This window comes from Perissodus microlepis, chromosome 16 (genome assembly GCF_051167445.1).
Source record: "Perissodus microlepis isolate ML-2025 ecotype Zambia chromosome 16, ASM5116744v1, whole genome shotgun sequence".
NCBI classification, from domain to species: domain Eukaryota; kingdom Metazoa; phylum Chordata; class Actinopteri; order Cichliformes; family Cichlidae; genus Perissodus; species Perissodus microlepis.
Genome location: NC_140476.1, coordinates 16,899,874 through 16,913,612, shown reverse-complemented (window position 1 = coordinate 16,913,612; position 13,739 = coordinate 16,899,874). Strand labels below are relative to the sequence as shown.

Here is a 13,739-nt window from a genome sequence, read left to right as displayed (position 1 = left end):
ACGGAGAAAGTGACGCATAAAGCTGTTAAAATTTATGGCCATTAACTACAGTCCGTGATTTTTATTTCAAAGTCTCCTGTATCTAGTCACACTCATTAGAGCTCCAAATTAAAGCAGAAAGTGATAGTGTGCTTTACTCAGCTGATAAGAACCACATTCAAATGCATATGCAAATTATCCACCCCTACATTTGTCTCTTTTTTTGCAGCTTTGCATATTCAAATACTGTACTAGATATGGACCTTGGTTGTTAAGAACATGATGAGAAAGTCGTCTTTCTTAAGAGCAGTAGGATGCATTTTACAGACTGAGATATTCCCCCTAAATTCCCTGCTAAAATGTTAACATTAAATTAATAACTAGTCTGACCAAGTCCAGTAATGGCAGCCCCATTCCTCATGAATCCTGCATGGGGAATCTGATGCTCAAGGGAGACACCTGCTGGTGTTTCTTAAAGTTAAACACGTCCATTCCAACTTCATTGGAATTTTTCTTGCACGCAGTGTGACTGAATAGTCAGTGAGATTAAAGTGCTTTCATGTAGCTTACCCGGCTCATCCACTGTCCACGACGATAATAATAATATTTATTCATGTAGCTCAAAGCGAGGCAGATATTACAAAAAGCTTTACACAGGAAAATAAATCAATGAATAAAAAAAGAAAAGAAAAGCTGGCAACAAGTACAGCAAATGAAAATTTACACATGAGCAGAGCGGCAAACACACATGAATATGCCAGAACATTTAGGAAATTACACAAAAAGGTTACAGAAATAGTTTTTTAAGAAAGCTGTATTTTCAGAACCATCATAAAGCGACGCAATTCTTCATATATTTTAAAGAAGATTTTGCAAGCTAAACAGGAAATAAGCTCCAACAGTAACCACTGATTAGGAGACATTGCTTAAAAGGGACTGCTGTCTTTCTCTTTTAAGGGAAGGACGCTCTAATGCACACATTAAGGGAGACTACCAGCGCATTGGAGATGTCCTGTTGAAGAACCTTCAGGGTTTGAAGGTGAGCTGTGACTTTTTGTTAAACTTCTATACGTGTTTAATTAGAGAAAATCACGACTGTTCGTGGATAACAAGTCTTACCTGCAGCCCCTGACAGCAAACCTGAGCAAGCAGTCTGAAATCCTGCTGGAGCTTGAGAAGGCGTGCAAGGCGTCCCGAAGGTTGGAGGGTCTCTGCAGAGACTTCGAGCTGCAAAAGGTCTGCTACATTCCCCTCAACATCTTTATTCTGCGGCCTTTGCACCGCCTCATTCACTACAAGCAGATCCTGGAGCGCCTGTGCAAACATTACCCAGCTACTCATGTGGACTTCAGGGATTGCAGAGGTGTTACACTCAGTTCACAGAAGCATATTTCAGTGTTTTGGTGTAACGGAGCATCTGTAACGATCTCTTACCTCTGGTTGGTGTCCAGCTGCTCTAGCTGATGTGTCTGAGGTGGTGGACCAGCTTCAGGGAAGCCTAATCAAGATGGAGAACTTGCAGAAACTTCTGGAGCTGAAGAAGGATTTGATTGGTGTCGACAATCTCGTTGTTCCTGGTCGGGTGCGTTTGAAATCTACAGGAGAGAGATTTGTTTAACTTTTTGTTTCTGTTTAGATTTTGTGACAAATGATTTCTTTCCTCAGGAGTTCATCAGGTTGGGCTGCCTCAGTAAACTGTCTGGAAAAGGCCTGCAGCAGCGAATGTTTTTCCTGGTAACGTCCCACTTTCTTCACCTCATATCACTAATCGAATTATTTAGCTGACTGATCTCAGCAGAAATGATAATCATGCTTTTATCCTGCCCGGCTATGCATTACGGAGATGGTGTTGGCAGATTTAGTGCAACCGCAAAGGTTCACGCAGGGGAACGTAGCACATGTTCCTTTGAACTTTGGCGGCCTTAGTGTTTTACACAAGTATTTGATTTGGTTGCATAAGCATGAAAAGAAGCGTTTGTGTGTGCAGGATATCAGTGTTAAGTTTTGGTTTTTAATGCCACTGAGTTGTTAATTTGTTCTTACGATTTTTAACTAACGCGTCCTCCTCTGCCTCTTTTGCAATAGTTTAATGACGTCATTTTATACACAAGTCGAGGGATGACGGCGACGAATCAGTTCAAAGTGCACGGGCAGCTGCCGCTCCATGGCATGACAGTAAGTGCCGTTGTCTCTCAGAAGAACACAGGGCGTTGGAGCGGCTGTCACCAGTTTGTCATTACTAGAGAACATCTGCCCCCACTCTAGCACACACACACACTCACACACACACAAGCTCGTTCAGCTATCTTAGTGAGGACCTTCATTGACATAGTGGTTTCCCTAGCGCCTTACCCTAACCCTAACCATTAAAAATGAATGCCTAACCCTAACCCTTACCCTAATACCTAACCATAACCTAATTGTAACCTTGACACCAAAACCACATTTTGAGCCTCAAAAAGGCCTTCAAATTTGTGAGGACCCGTGTGTGTCCTCACAAGTGACTGTTGGTTCTCACAAGTATGGTAGAATGCAGATTTCGGGCCTCACAAAGATAGGTAGACAGGAACAAACACACACATACACACATATTTTCAGGACAGCTACACGTTTGCTTCTCTCTCGCTTCCTTTTCATCCGCCCTCCCGCCTTCCCTCCTTTTCTGCCTATTTTGGTCTTTGCTGTCCTAGATACTGCAGCTCTCTAATGTCTTTTCTGTGTCTCTGTGTTCTTCTTCCAGATCAGAGAGAGTGAGGATGAGTGGGGTGTACCTCATGCCTTCACATTGGTTGGGCAACGGCAGTCCGTAGTAGTAGCAGCTAGGTACGATTGCCAGCAAACACCTTGCACCTTGAACCTAAAGTGGCAGGTTTTTAAAAATATTTTAGCTGCTTTTGAGTTATATCTTTAAAAGCATCTACTTTTAGTTACAGTGAGCTCATAAAATTGTGATTTGCAGTCTTTTCCCTTTTAGCCTGTTTGGCTACACAGAGTCTGTTGCTTTACCCTCTAACAGAGGGATGTTGCCCCCTGAGAGGAGTATGGCAGGTTACTCAGAAAAGCTACTAAAAACTCATCTGCACATTTCTTCTTTTTGTTAAATCAAATAAAAATAAGCTAACAGTATAAGAAAGTATACTTGGAAGATAAAAATAAAATCAATTCATAAAGCATGCAGTCAACAACAACGCGAGTTCAGTTGGGGTGTAGTGCGCTCTCATGCTTTTCCCGCCCTCAGATGTTTAACTGATTCGCTTTGCCTCAATAAACAGATGGTTCATGTTTTACTGTTATTTAAGAGGAACATTTGGCTGGGCTAACCAGACTATTTCTGACCACCGGGCCCACCCTGCTGCGACTCTTTGTGCTTGTTTTGTTCAGCATTCTGTCCATTTGTGTGTTTTTTTGTCCTCCAGTTCTTTGGTAGAGATGGAGAAGTGGATGGAGGACGTAAAGATGGCGATAGAAATGGCAAAAACCAGCAACGGGCCTTCATCTGAGCTGCTGACCAGCAGCCTGACAGACAACAGTAAGTTAGTACGAAGCCACACAGCTGAATGTGAGAAGCTTGACTTTGTGATAAAGCAGCGTTAACTGTGAATTCCCAGATACATGCTGATTTTTGATTGGTCTGACGCTGTCTGTGTTTTAGCGCCTCTCCCTCCCCCTCTTTCATCATCCTGCTCATTGTCTAGCAGTAACAACCTCCTGACTTTCCCAGAATGCCCAGAGGACTCCTCGGTGGAGGCAGAGTCCGAGGACGACATGACAGCTCCCCACGTGTCATTGGAGAAGCCCACGCCTCACCGTGGTAACACCATGGTGCACGTGTGCTGGCACAGGAACACCAGCGTGTCAATGGTGGACTTTAGCATAGCCGTGGAGGTATCAGCCCACCTCAGACCTGCCCCCCTCCTCCTGCCCCGCTGTTTTCTTTCTGTTTCTGAGTGTGTGCTGTATCTGAATTCACTTTGATGATCTCTCAGTGGGAACAGTATCCCCCTTAAGCTGCTCAACAGGTTACTATATCCCATTAACTACTAATTCAGCTGGAGCATTAATGCAGAATGTTGCTTTTTTTGTTTTTAAACAAGATTAGCAAGGGTCACTCTTTTTTAAATGTCACAACATTTATTATTAAATCAGAAACAAGTTTGTTTTTTTTCCTCTTTTCCAGAATTCTGAGAAAAAAAGTCATTATTCTGACTTTAATCTCAGAATTCTGACTTTTTTTCTCAGAATTCTGGAAAAGAAAAAAAAAAAGACGTGCCCACTTTTTGTTTTTTTTTCCAGTGGCCCTAATCCTCTTCCGTAAAATTCACGCAAACAGCTGTCTGTCGATGGAATAGTGTGAGACCAGTGACAGGATGTGATGTGACGCTATCATTATGCATAAGGTTCCTCGTGTATTTGCATCAAAGCAAACTCCATGGACCAGTCAGTGTTTGTGAAAACATGACTCAGCTGTACCACTGCTAGTCAACAAATCCTCCACACAGTGCTTTTAAACCGATCTGCTTCTGATCTTTTGTGTATGGGGAGTTTTTATTCATTGAATTATTTTTACGAGTTACTGTTTGATTACTTCATTTGCAGCCTCGAGGAGGTTACTGTTCTCACGTTTCCTTCTTTTGGCAGTAGCCAATGTGACGTCCTGATCTAAACTCCAAACTGTGGCTTTCCTGAGTTGTTTTGTCCTTTTTCTTCTCTTCCCGGCAACTCTGACCGTCTATAAATAGAGAGAGAGAGCAGTACGTAGATGTGCTAAACGTCCTCATTCACATTAACAGAACGGATCCTGTTTTGGGATGTAGCCTTCCTACAACCCAGCTGTGTCCTGATCTAGTTCTGCTCTTCCTCTGTAGTTGTAACAATGTCCTCTTCACAGCCTTGCCTGGACACACCGTCGGCCTGAGTGTTAACCCCTGCCACTGCATGCCTGTGTTTCACCTACTCAGTCTCTGTGTTTCTGTCCCTCCTTCCCTCCCTGTCTGTTTTTTTTCTCTCTCTCTGTCTGTCTGTCTTTCTTTCCCCCATACGTCTGTGCATTCCTCCGTGGTAGAGGAGCCTAGTCCAGTCAGTGAGAATAAGACCCCCCTGGTGGGGCCCCCGAGTGGCCAGGGACCAGTGCCTCTGTCTGTTATCTGCTGGTACCGTGTTCAGAGCCTCTCCTTTAGTGAATCCTGCAGGAGTCTAGAGGTAAAGGAGCCAGGCAGACAGGAGAGGCCCTGTGTTTATGTTTTATTTGAACTGTATCGCAGGAAGCAAGATTTATAGAGAGGAAATTGAAATTAAAGTTGTAGCAATACCTCATAGCAACATAGTGAAATTTATGGTATTAACACCACTATTAAAGACTTTAATTAAGCATAATTTATTGCAGAGGGGCCAAAACTGTGATTTTTCCTTCCTGCCTTATAGTTATTCTTTTAAACCAGTGATTCCCAACTAGACATGCTGGGGTTAAATAGAAAGTTTATGTAGTACCCACAAGTCTTAGAAAGTTTAGACACAAAATGGCTCTTAAGAATCAGTTTTTGTGTCTTTAGTGTTAAAATATCTTCTCTTGTATATGTTGGATGTGTTTTCAAGGCTTGGTTCCCAAAGTAAGTCTGTCACACTTCCAAAAAAACCACACAGGTTCAACAATTTTTCCTTTCTTATAAAATTCCTCCTGTTCTTACTGCCAGTGATTTTAATGGTAATTAATCCACAGTCCTTATGAAGTTCAGTGCATGTCATGGCTAGATTTTAAAAAAGACTTTTTCTAGTGTCCTTGTGTTACATTCACTGTAATACAACTTCATGAAGAAACACTTGTCATACTCTGCGGGATTGTAGAGCAGGTGTGGACGACCGGAAGAAAATATGGAGTGAATCTTCTTTTTTTTATAGTTAATATTTGGTAAGAATTGCTGGCTTTTTTTAAAACACAATTTTCTTTTTCCTGGAAAAATGGGAAATATCGATTTAATCTGAAGCTTTCAGACTGCAGAAGCTTCAAATTTGGGGTATATTTCTGCACTGAATCCAAAATTTGTACTTTCGCTCTTACATACGACAGGCAAAATGGGAACAGACTGTCTGTTAATGGTCAGTGTGAAGAGGAGGAATAATTATGCAGGCTTCAGTGTGTTTAATCATTATTTGAGTGTGTCTAATTCATTTAAATGAACGAATTTGAACACACTGTGTGTGTCAGATTAGGGCGGGAACCTTTAGTATATCTGATCTCCTCGTGTTGGTGTTTGTCCAGGATCAACATTGCATCTGACCAATCGCATTTTTATGATGTCATAGCACTGCGATTTGGAAAAGACCTGCCCATGGTTGGGGGTTAAGGTTATGGGGTTAGCGTTACGATGTGGTGTGATGGTGTTTTCACATCGCAAAGCTATGACTAGGGATGGGTATTGATAAGATTTTCACGATTCCGATTCCAGTTTCGATTCCGTTTAACGATTCGATTCTTTATCGATTCTCTTATCGATTCTTTTTTTTAAAAAAAAGGAGAACACTAAGGTCGATTAGCTTAGAACTTTGTTTTATATCTTCTCTTTGAACAAGATAGAAATTTAGGAGTAACATGGCCTTACAAACCCAACAGTGAGATCTTAAGAGATCCACAGCCTACGGCTCTTCCATGGGGTGTCACAGGGTCCCCAGGAAAAAAAAATAGTAAATGTAAAATAATAAAATAAATATTCTTCTGTAGCAATAACAAAGTATAACATAAATTATTCTGTAGCAATTACACAAGAATATCCAGTAATGTCCCTGCCTACAATTAAACACATTCACTTACCGAAAATCGGGGCATCTGCTGTGGCAAATAGGTGCAAGCCTTTGACCACAAACTTAGTCACTGCTCGGTGACATTCGTCTATCCTGGCCTGAAAGGAGACGCTACCGGTAAACTGCAGCGAGAACTGCCAGCATCTGAGCCAGCCAGACTCTGTCTCTCTCATCATGGTCGCCTAAATGCACAGTAATGGCAGGTTTTGTAATAAGGCAGATCGCGCTAACATAATATGCACTGTTAGTTGATTATTTACCTGCCGCATTAACGGGAGAGGACATGCAAACGTTACCGCTGCTGCTGCGTTGAGATTCACCAGTCCGGAGCGGAATTAAAATTACGACATTCATTTCGGGTCATCGCGTGTTTTGTGAGCAAATGCTTGTGCATATTCGTAGTGTTTCCTCCCTTAAATGAAATATCTACTTTGCAAGTATTGCAAGTTGCCCTGTTGTCATCCGTTCTCGTAAAGTATAACCAAACTTTTGAGCGTTTGAGCCGCCATGTTTCCTGCCAGGTAAATGACGCTCCGCAACGTGGTGACGTCATTCGGGGCGACTGGAATCGATAAGGGAATCGTTTGCAAAAATGGCAAACAATTCCAAGGAATTGAAACAGTGGGAACCGGTTCTCAACAAGAACCGGTTTTCGATACCCATCCCTAGCTATGACATCAGTACAATGTGATTGGTCACTTGCAATGTTGAACCTGAGGCAACATTAGTTTTGTTGATCTGAGAACAGCACCAACACGACGACATCAGATCATGTTGGAAGCTATGCCTAGTAAAATGAAGCCTCTTTAGAAAAGTAGACAAAGTAGCTTGATCGCATGTTTGAAAGTTCAAAGTGCAGATAGAAGTTAAATTTCACGAGTGTTGCAGTAACAGTGAGATATGGATGGCTTTTAAAGCGTCAGAATCAGGCTTGTTTTTCTCTTTGTAGAATCAGCTATCAGGAAACTTACTAAGGAAGTTCAAGAACAGCAACGGCTGGCAGAAGCTCTGGGTTGTCTTCACCAACTTCAGCCTGTTTTTCTACAAGTCTCACCAGGTAAGGAGTACACACTCTCAAAGCCCTGTTGTTTGACTGTGAGGATGGTGGTGCGCTCCCTTGACTGGTCTTGAAAGCATCACATCTCGGTGTGAAATATCGAATCTGTGTGCCGTATTTGAGGTAAATGCGTTTTCCCATGCAGTATTTCATACTGTGAATTTAAAGAAAAAATAATGCCACTCCTAAACTTTATAAAAACTAACACTCCCTCTGTGTATTAAAGGCTCATGAAGTTAGCACAAATTATGTGGAAGACCAAAATTTATGGAACAGTTGCAAGCAAATTAAATGTGTTTGAGTTGAAAAGACTTGTAAAATATGCTGTCAATGCTCTGCAATGGAGACTTGTGCACCTTCCAGTAAAGGTGAAAGACAGCAGTGGAGCTTTTCCATTACTACCCCTCAGCGTTGTGTCATTGATGGGGTATTGTCGTTACCCTGCCGGGCGGGCGGGTGACAACACGTAGGACTTTCAAATTGATACCATAGGTGTGTCTGCTAAAACTCTCGGAGGAATTCAACCCCAGTGACCTCAACCTCAAGGTTAGAGGTCAAGATTTCTGAAAATCTTGTGAATGCAATAATTTGATAAGGATGTTGCTAGGATTTTAAAATTGATACCATAGATCTATCTACTATAAGGCTGAAGGGAGCCACTGGCTGCTGCTAGTATGTTTTTTTCCAGAAAGCAGCCGAGAAAATAATTTAAAAATATCTCATGTGGACGGCTTCGGTGATACCTGAGGGCGGGCTGTAGCAGCCAGGGATCGAACTATAAATGCATGTAACTGAACAAAAAATTCACAAAGAATAAGATACAACAATTAAAATAGTATAACTACATAAAGCTAAGTAGGAGCAAGCCTGAACAGGTGGTTCTTAAGTTTTGGGGGCCACAACCTCACAACGACAGTCCCCCTTTGTCTTTATAAACAGATTTATAGAAAGCACTTAGGTGTAGAAAAAAGTGCTTGTGTGAATGGGTGGATGAGACATCAGATACATGTTTTCTGCTCAAGTAGAGCAGACAAGCACTACAGAAGGACCAGCCCATTTAACAGACCATACAAGTGAATGAAGATGCCAACACCACACTTACACCAAAGCTAAAGCTGCATTAGTTCAGAAACTAGAACACTCGATTCACCCAAGTTTAGACTAGCTGTCAAATTTGTTTGCTTTACACGAACAGATCTTTACAAAATGTGCACTTTCAGCAAAAAGGGTATAAAAAACAAAAAGTATAGCATTGTTTTTGATACTAAATAATGCAATGCCAGGCCCACGTGGATTTGGAGCAGAATTCTATAAAAATCTAAGTTTGTCCTTTGTGTATATGATTAATTACTCATTTGTTCTTCAGTATTTTCTCACAGCAAGCCTCATTGGATCCCTCTGGGAAACCACCAGAGGGATGACATGATTGCATTATTATGGAAGGGATTGTGTCATATTTTGCCCCATCTACATTTTTGATGTCTGTTACTCAGTCTGTTGATTCCTTTTGAAATTATTTACAGGATATAATCCAAATTATTTAAATCACTTTTGTTTTTCCCCCTCTCTAGGATGATTACCCATTGGCCAGCCTTCCACTGCTCGGTTACTCGGTCACCGTCCCCTCTGAGTCCGAAAACATCCACAAGGACTATGTCTTCAAGCTGCATTTCAAGTCCCACGTCTACTACTTCCGATCAGAGAGTGAATACACATTTGAGAGGTACCAAATATGTCATCTTTTAAAAGTTTTCTTTCATCCTCGATGTTTCAAGGACTGATTAAAAAGCCCTTTCTCTGCCCTTTAGGTGGATGGAGGTCATCCGCAGCGCTACTGTCCCCTCAAGTCGAGCTCGTGGTCTGAACGGCAAAGAGACCCACGCTTAATGAGTTGGCTCACCTAGTTTCCATACCCTTTCTCCTTCGGGTGGCATCCGCCCGTCCTGTCCCACTCCGGACTCTTTGCTTTTCTTTTCTACGCATATCTGGGACATTTGTACATGTGTCCATGCACATTTGGTGCTTTTTAATGCTTTAATGGTGACATGTCCGCTGGTTTAGACTGCATCAGAGACTGCATTTTTGGCATTTTTACTCTCAACTCTGAAACCTCTTTTTAAGGATGTCATTTTATACTGTTTTCTAATGGTCTGAACCACTTCCTCTATTTCTGGTTTTACATGTTTGTCATCGGTTGTTTTTAAATGCAGGAACACATTGATACTAGATATTCAGTATTCTTTCTTAGATGGTTAAACTCTCACTGCATTGTCATAAACATTTTGTCTACGTGTTCATTCTACGGAAAACGGTCACCCTTTAACAGCTGATGCTCTGATCACACTTGGCCCAGCACAAAAAGAAGGAAATGAAATTATTTTGTCGTATTATTGACGTAAACCTCGACATTGTGGCCAGGGGTGGCTGCCATCACCACTGATGCCGTTTTAAGTGAAGTAAATGTTCTATTTGCTGAAATTTGTTGTATGATTCCAATCACAGAGTTTTGCTTTTTTATATATATATATGCATATATATAAATTAACTCTGAAGTTCCCATTCAGTTGTGTGAGAAAATGTGAGATGTGCTCATAATCGCTGCGTTATGATGGCAAGTGTAATTGAAAGCTTTAAGGATTATGTGCAAAACAAAACAGAAACTTTCAGTTCCAAGCGACGTTGCCCTCACAAAACTAGGCTGCCTCCCCATATAAACACAGATCTGTTTATGGGTCTGAATGAATGGAAATATGCATTTGACAGGGTTTTGCAGTGAAGTATATGAGATGGAAAACCTCAGTTCTGCCTAGAATTGCAGCGTTTTTTCCAGACAGCAGAGAGCTCTTTGGAAATGAAAGCAATAAAAAAAAAACATACTCAAACTCGGATTGTTGCGAGTTCTGTGTATTTTTTCCTTAAAGTACAGAGGCAGGGGTGATTTTCAGTAGTTAAAAAGAAGATGTGCAGTGTGTTTATGGCTCTGTTGGCTGTGGCCTGCAGATGGCATCACTGACCAAGAAAGCTTTCTCAGTCGAGCCATCACTGCACAGTGTCCTTTCTGTCCTGTACTCTTTGTGGGGAGGATACACTGCTATCAGCAGTGACTCCCATCCAGGGCTAACAAATAACTCTACCGCACAGGGAGTTAGCCAAAGATTAGCTTAACTGTGACTGAGCGGACTTGAAGAGGTATGAACAGAAAAGTTAACAATGAAGTTAAAGTAATCTATAAAGCGTAGAAACTGGCAGCAAAAATCAATACAGTTATTTTTAATGGTAAAATAGCTAAAAATAGCTTACAAAACGTATGGCTAACGGTGTTAGCTAAATGGCAACTGCTGGAAGGTTTTGCTGTAATATTAGCAAACAAATGTAACTGGAAACCTGAAAGGACGTGAATAAGCAATTGAAGGATGGGATGAAATTACATTAATACGTTTAGCTCTTTAGCTTAGCAATTCATAAACTGATAGCTAAAAGCTGAAATTGTTAGTTAAAGGTAAGGCTTCACCGTTTAAATTGCTACATGGTAAATAAAGGTAGTGGACAATAGTTTTAAAAGGACAATGAAAGTTATTATACTTTCTATTTTTATTTCATTTTGAGTTTTTGTTTTGTTTTCATTTGGTTTGCTGGGGAGATTTGCTCATTAAACAGGTTTAAGGTAATGATTACTATACCAACACTTTGTGCAGGGAGTTAACTTACAAAAAAGCATATGCACCAAAGTCCCTGATCCTACATGTGTTGACAAACTTGACCACATTGACATAAACTAAACGTAAACACAATTTAAGGATTTTCATTTTAGTTTTATATAAGCGCACAGTATATTTTAGTCAGCTTCTTTTAAAGGATGGTCTTTTTTCAGTTAAATAAAATATCATTTCCCGGTTTTAGTTATTACTTTACTTTTAGATAGATATAATAATTTGGGTAAAAAAATTAAAGTAAAGATAATCAGATGAAAAGTGCAGCTAGAAGGCTTCTATACAAGTACTTGGGAGTACTCTTTTTGTTTTTAACTCACAAGTAGTACATAAATTCAGTCTTTTATAGTGTGTCACTGAACCAGTTCAGTTATTTTCAATATAATCTGTTTTTTGTAGTAGCTTTGGAAAATGGCCTTTAAACAGTACCGTTTGATACTGTTTTAAAGGCCAGTTTCCGGTGTCACAAAAGAGGAATGTTGTGATGACACTCCAGAGGCTTGTTCGCCACGGTTGTGATTTTTGTGGTAATGGGGAAGCATTGATCCAGTCATTCATACTGTAACTGCACGCAGTCCAAAGTCCAGGCCCACCAGCTTACACACACACACAGCAAGTGGGCAGGACTTCAAGCCGGTAAGAGGCGGAGTGCGCAAGGGAGAAAACAGATTATACATCTCTTGCCTGGCGCTGGACGGCCAATGAAACGCTACTCAAGAGGACACTTTATTGTGTCAACAATACCCGATAAGAGAAGGCAGAGTTCCGGAGCGATGCGGCATGTGTTGATTTTCAAGAACGAAAACTGAATCGAGGAATGGGAGCGTCATACCAGCGGCCACACCACAACATGACCCAACTTCAAACTCGTGGTGCGCACTAGCGGCGATCGAAGGCGCGGATAAGCCGATGATGAGTTTCCTGTAAACTGTTGATAAAACGCGTGGATTGGACGGTAACTGATCCCAAGGGACGCGTAGCGATGGCCACTCCGGTGCATCCGGAGACCAGGAAATTTACGCGGGGTCTGGGTAAACCTGGCACCGCTGCTGAACTCAGGCAAAGTGTCTCGGAGGTGGTGAGGACGTCGGTGCTGGTCGTAAGTACTCACCTTAACTCCCACTCCTCTGCGCCACAACGCTCGCTGTCATCAGTGTCTATTAAAACTTTATGGAGCAATGAGAGACCTGCTTTTTCTTACGCACACGTTTTAGGAGAAAATAACTGACTTCAGATCAGTTGAGCAGGACTACGCGTGCCTTTTAGGGTGATATAATTAAGGTTTAAGTATACCCCTGACACACTTGGAGTGATATGGGTAACAGGCTCCCACACAGCTTTGAACAATATTTGGTAGACTGTTGATTATAAATCATAATATATATTTAAAACAAACAACGTTTTCAGCTTCCTCCTGTTTGCATTTTACACAAAACATTTGGAGCTCATCATGAATGCTGGCAATCTTTAAATCCTTCACTTTCATTCTCACCCTGTTGACCCCAGACCAGCTGAGTTAGAGCACGTGGGCATTATGAACGGGTGGGTGGGTGTGGCCAGGGGGTGGTATTTTTTTATTTTTTTTTTTTTTTTTTGAATGAATGAAGATATGGGTGACAGAAAAATGTAATCGGTCACTTCCGTTTGGAATTTTTTTGAATGAAGTGCTGACTCAACGAGCTTTCCAGTTAAAGCAGATAGATTACCAGTCCAAATATACATTTAAAGACCAAGGGAAACATGATTATCACATATACATGAGAGCATAGAATGAATCAAAGGATCTCCCATTTAAATGTAGGACTGGAAATGAATGAAAGTGAAATAAAACAAAAATGTAGAGTAATGAAGTGATTTGTATTTATAGGTAGGTTTTGCATAATAGACAATAGGCGTTTGCAAGGTGTTCAACATTACAGAAGAATGTTGTCTTTATTAGGCTCAGGTATGTATGTCATTCCTTTCCTAGAGTCTGTAGAGAATCAGTGCACGTTCAAAGTCCTGTGTGTCAATGAGGGCATCACTTCACAGGGCTGCACCGAGATGACATAATACGGCTTCACAAAGGAAAGCACGAGGCTCCAATTTCATGCTTCAGACACATATAAAGTGTCCAGTGACAGTGACAACATCTGGGTGACGAGGACCTGGAGCCTACCTGCTCGGTATCAGTTTTCCTCAGAGCTCAGCTTGGATAA

The 13,739-nt window shown here is 41.3% G+C and overlaps 2 protein-coding genes across 6 annotated transcripts in view; both read left to right on the top strand.

Annotated features, from left to right (window-relative positions):
* LOC146370665 (FERM, ARHGEF and pleckstrin domain-containing protein 1-like) overlaps nt 1-10,719 on the top strand; it is a 57,253-nt gene extending 46,534 nt beyond the window's left edge. Inside the window, exons 17-27 of one of the 3 annotated variants that reach the window (XM_084955023.1) lie at nt 937-1,018; nt 1,105-1,342; nt 1,431-1,561; nt 1,645-1,713; nt 2,065-2,154; nt 2,720-2,802; nt 3,396-3,508; nt 5,042-5,178; nt 7,724-7,831; nt 9,403-9,554; nt 9,640-10,719. In XM_084955023.1, the coding sequence (XP_084811149.1) occupies nt 937-1,018; nt 1,105-1,342; nt 1,431-1,561; nt 1,645-1,713; nt 2,065-2,154; nt 2,720-2,802; nt 3,396-3,508; nt 5,042-5,178; nt 7,724-7,831; nt 9,403-9,554; nt 9,640-9,718 (1,282 nt within the window). In that variant the 3' untranslated portion in view covers nt 9,719-10,719. Of the gene's footprint in view, nt 1-936; nt 1,019-1,104; nt 1,343-1,430; nt 1,562-1,644; nt 1,714-2,064; nt 2,155-2,719; nt 2,803-3,395; nt 3,509-3,631; nt 3,865-5,041; nt 5,179-7,723; nt 7,832-9,402; nt 9,555-9,639 lie in introns of all 3 variants that reach the window. The other 2 variants (XM_084955021.1, XM_084955022.1) reach the window with 2 other exon arrangements.
* A 1,268-nt stretch (nt 10,720-11,987) lies between these two features.
* Nucleotides 11,988-13,739, top strand: part of LOC146370664 (dedicator of cytokinesis protein 9-like) — a 74,128-nt gene continuing 72,376 nt past the window's right edge. The window contains exon 1 of one of the 3 annotated variants that reach the window (XM_084955018.1): nt 11,988-12,640. In XM_084955018.1, the coding sequence (XP_084811144.1) occupies nt 12,524-12,640 (117 nt within the window). In that variant the 5' untranslated portion in view covers nt 11,988-12,523. The remainder of the gene's footprint in view (nt 12,641-13,739) is intronic. The other 2 variants (XM_084955020.1, XM_084955019.1) reach the window with 2 other exon arrangements.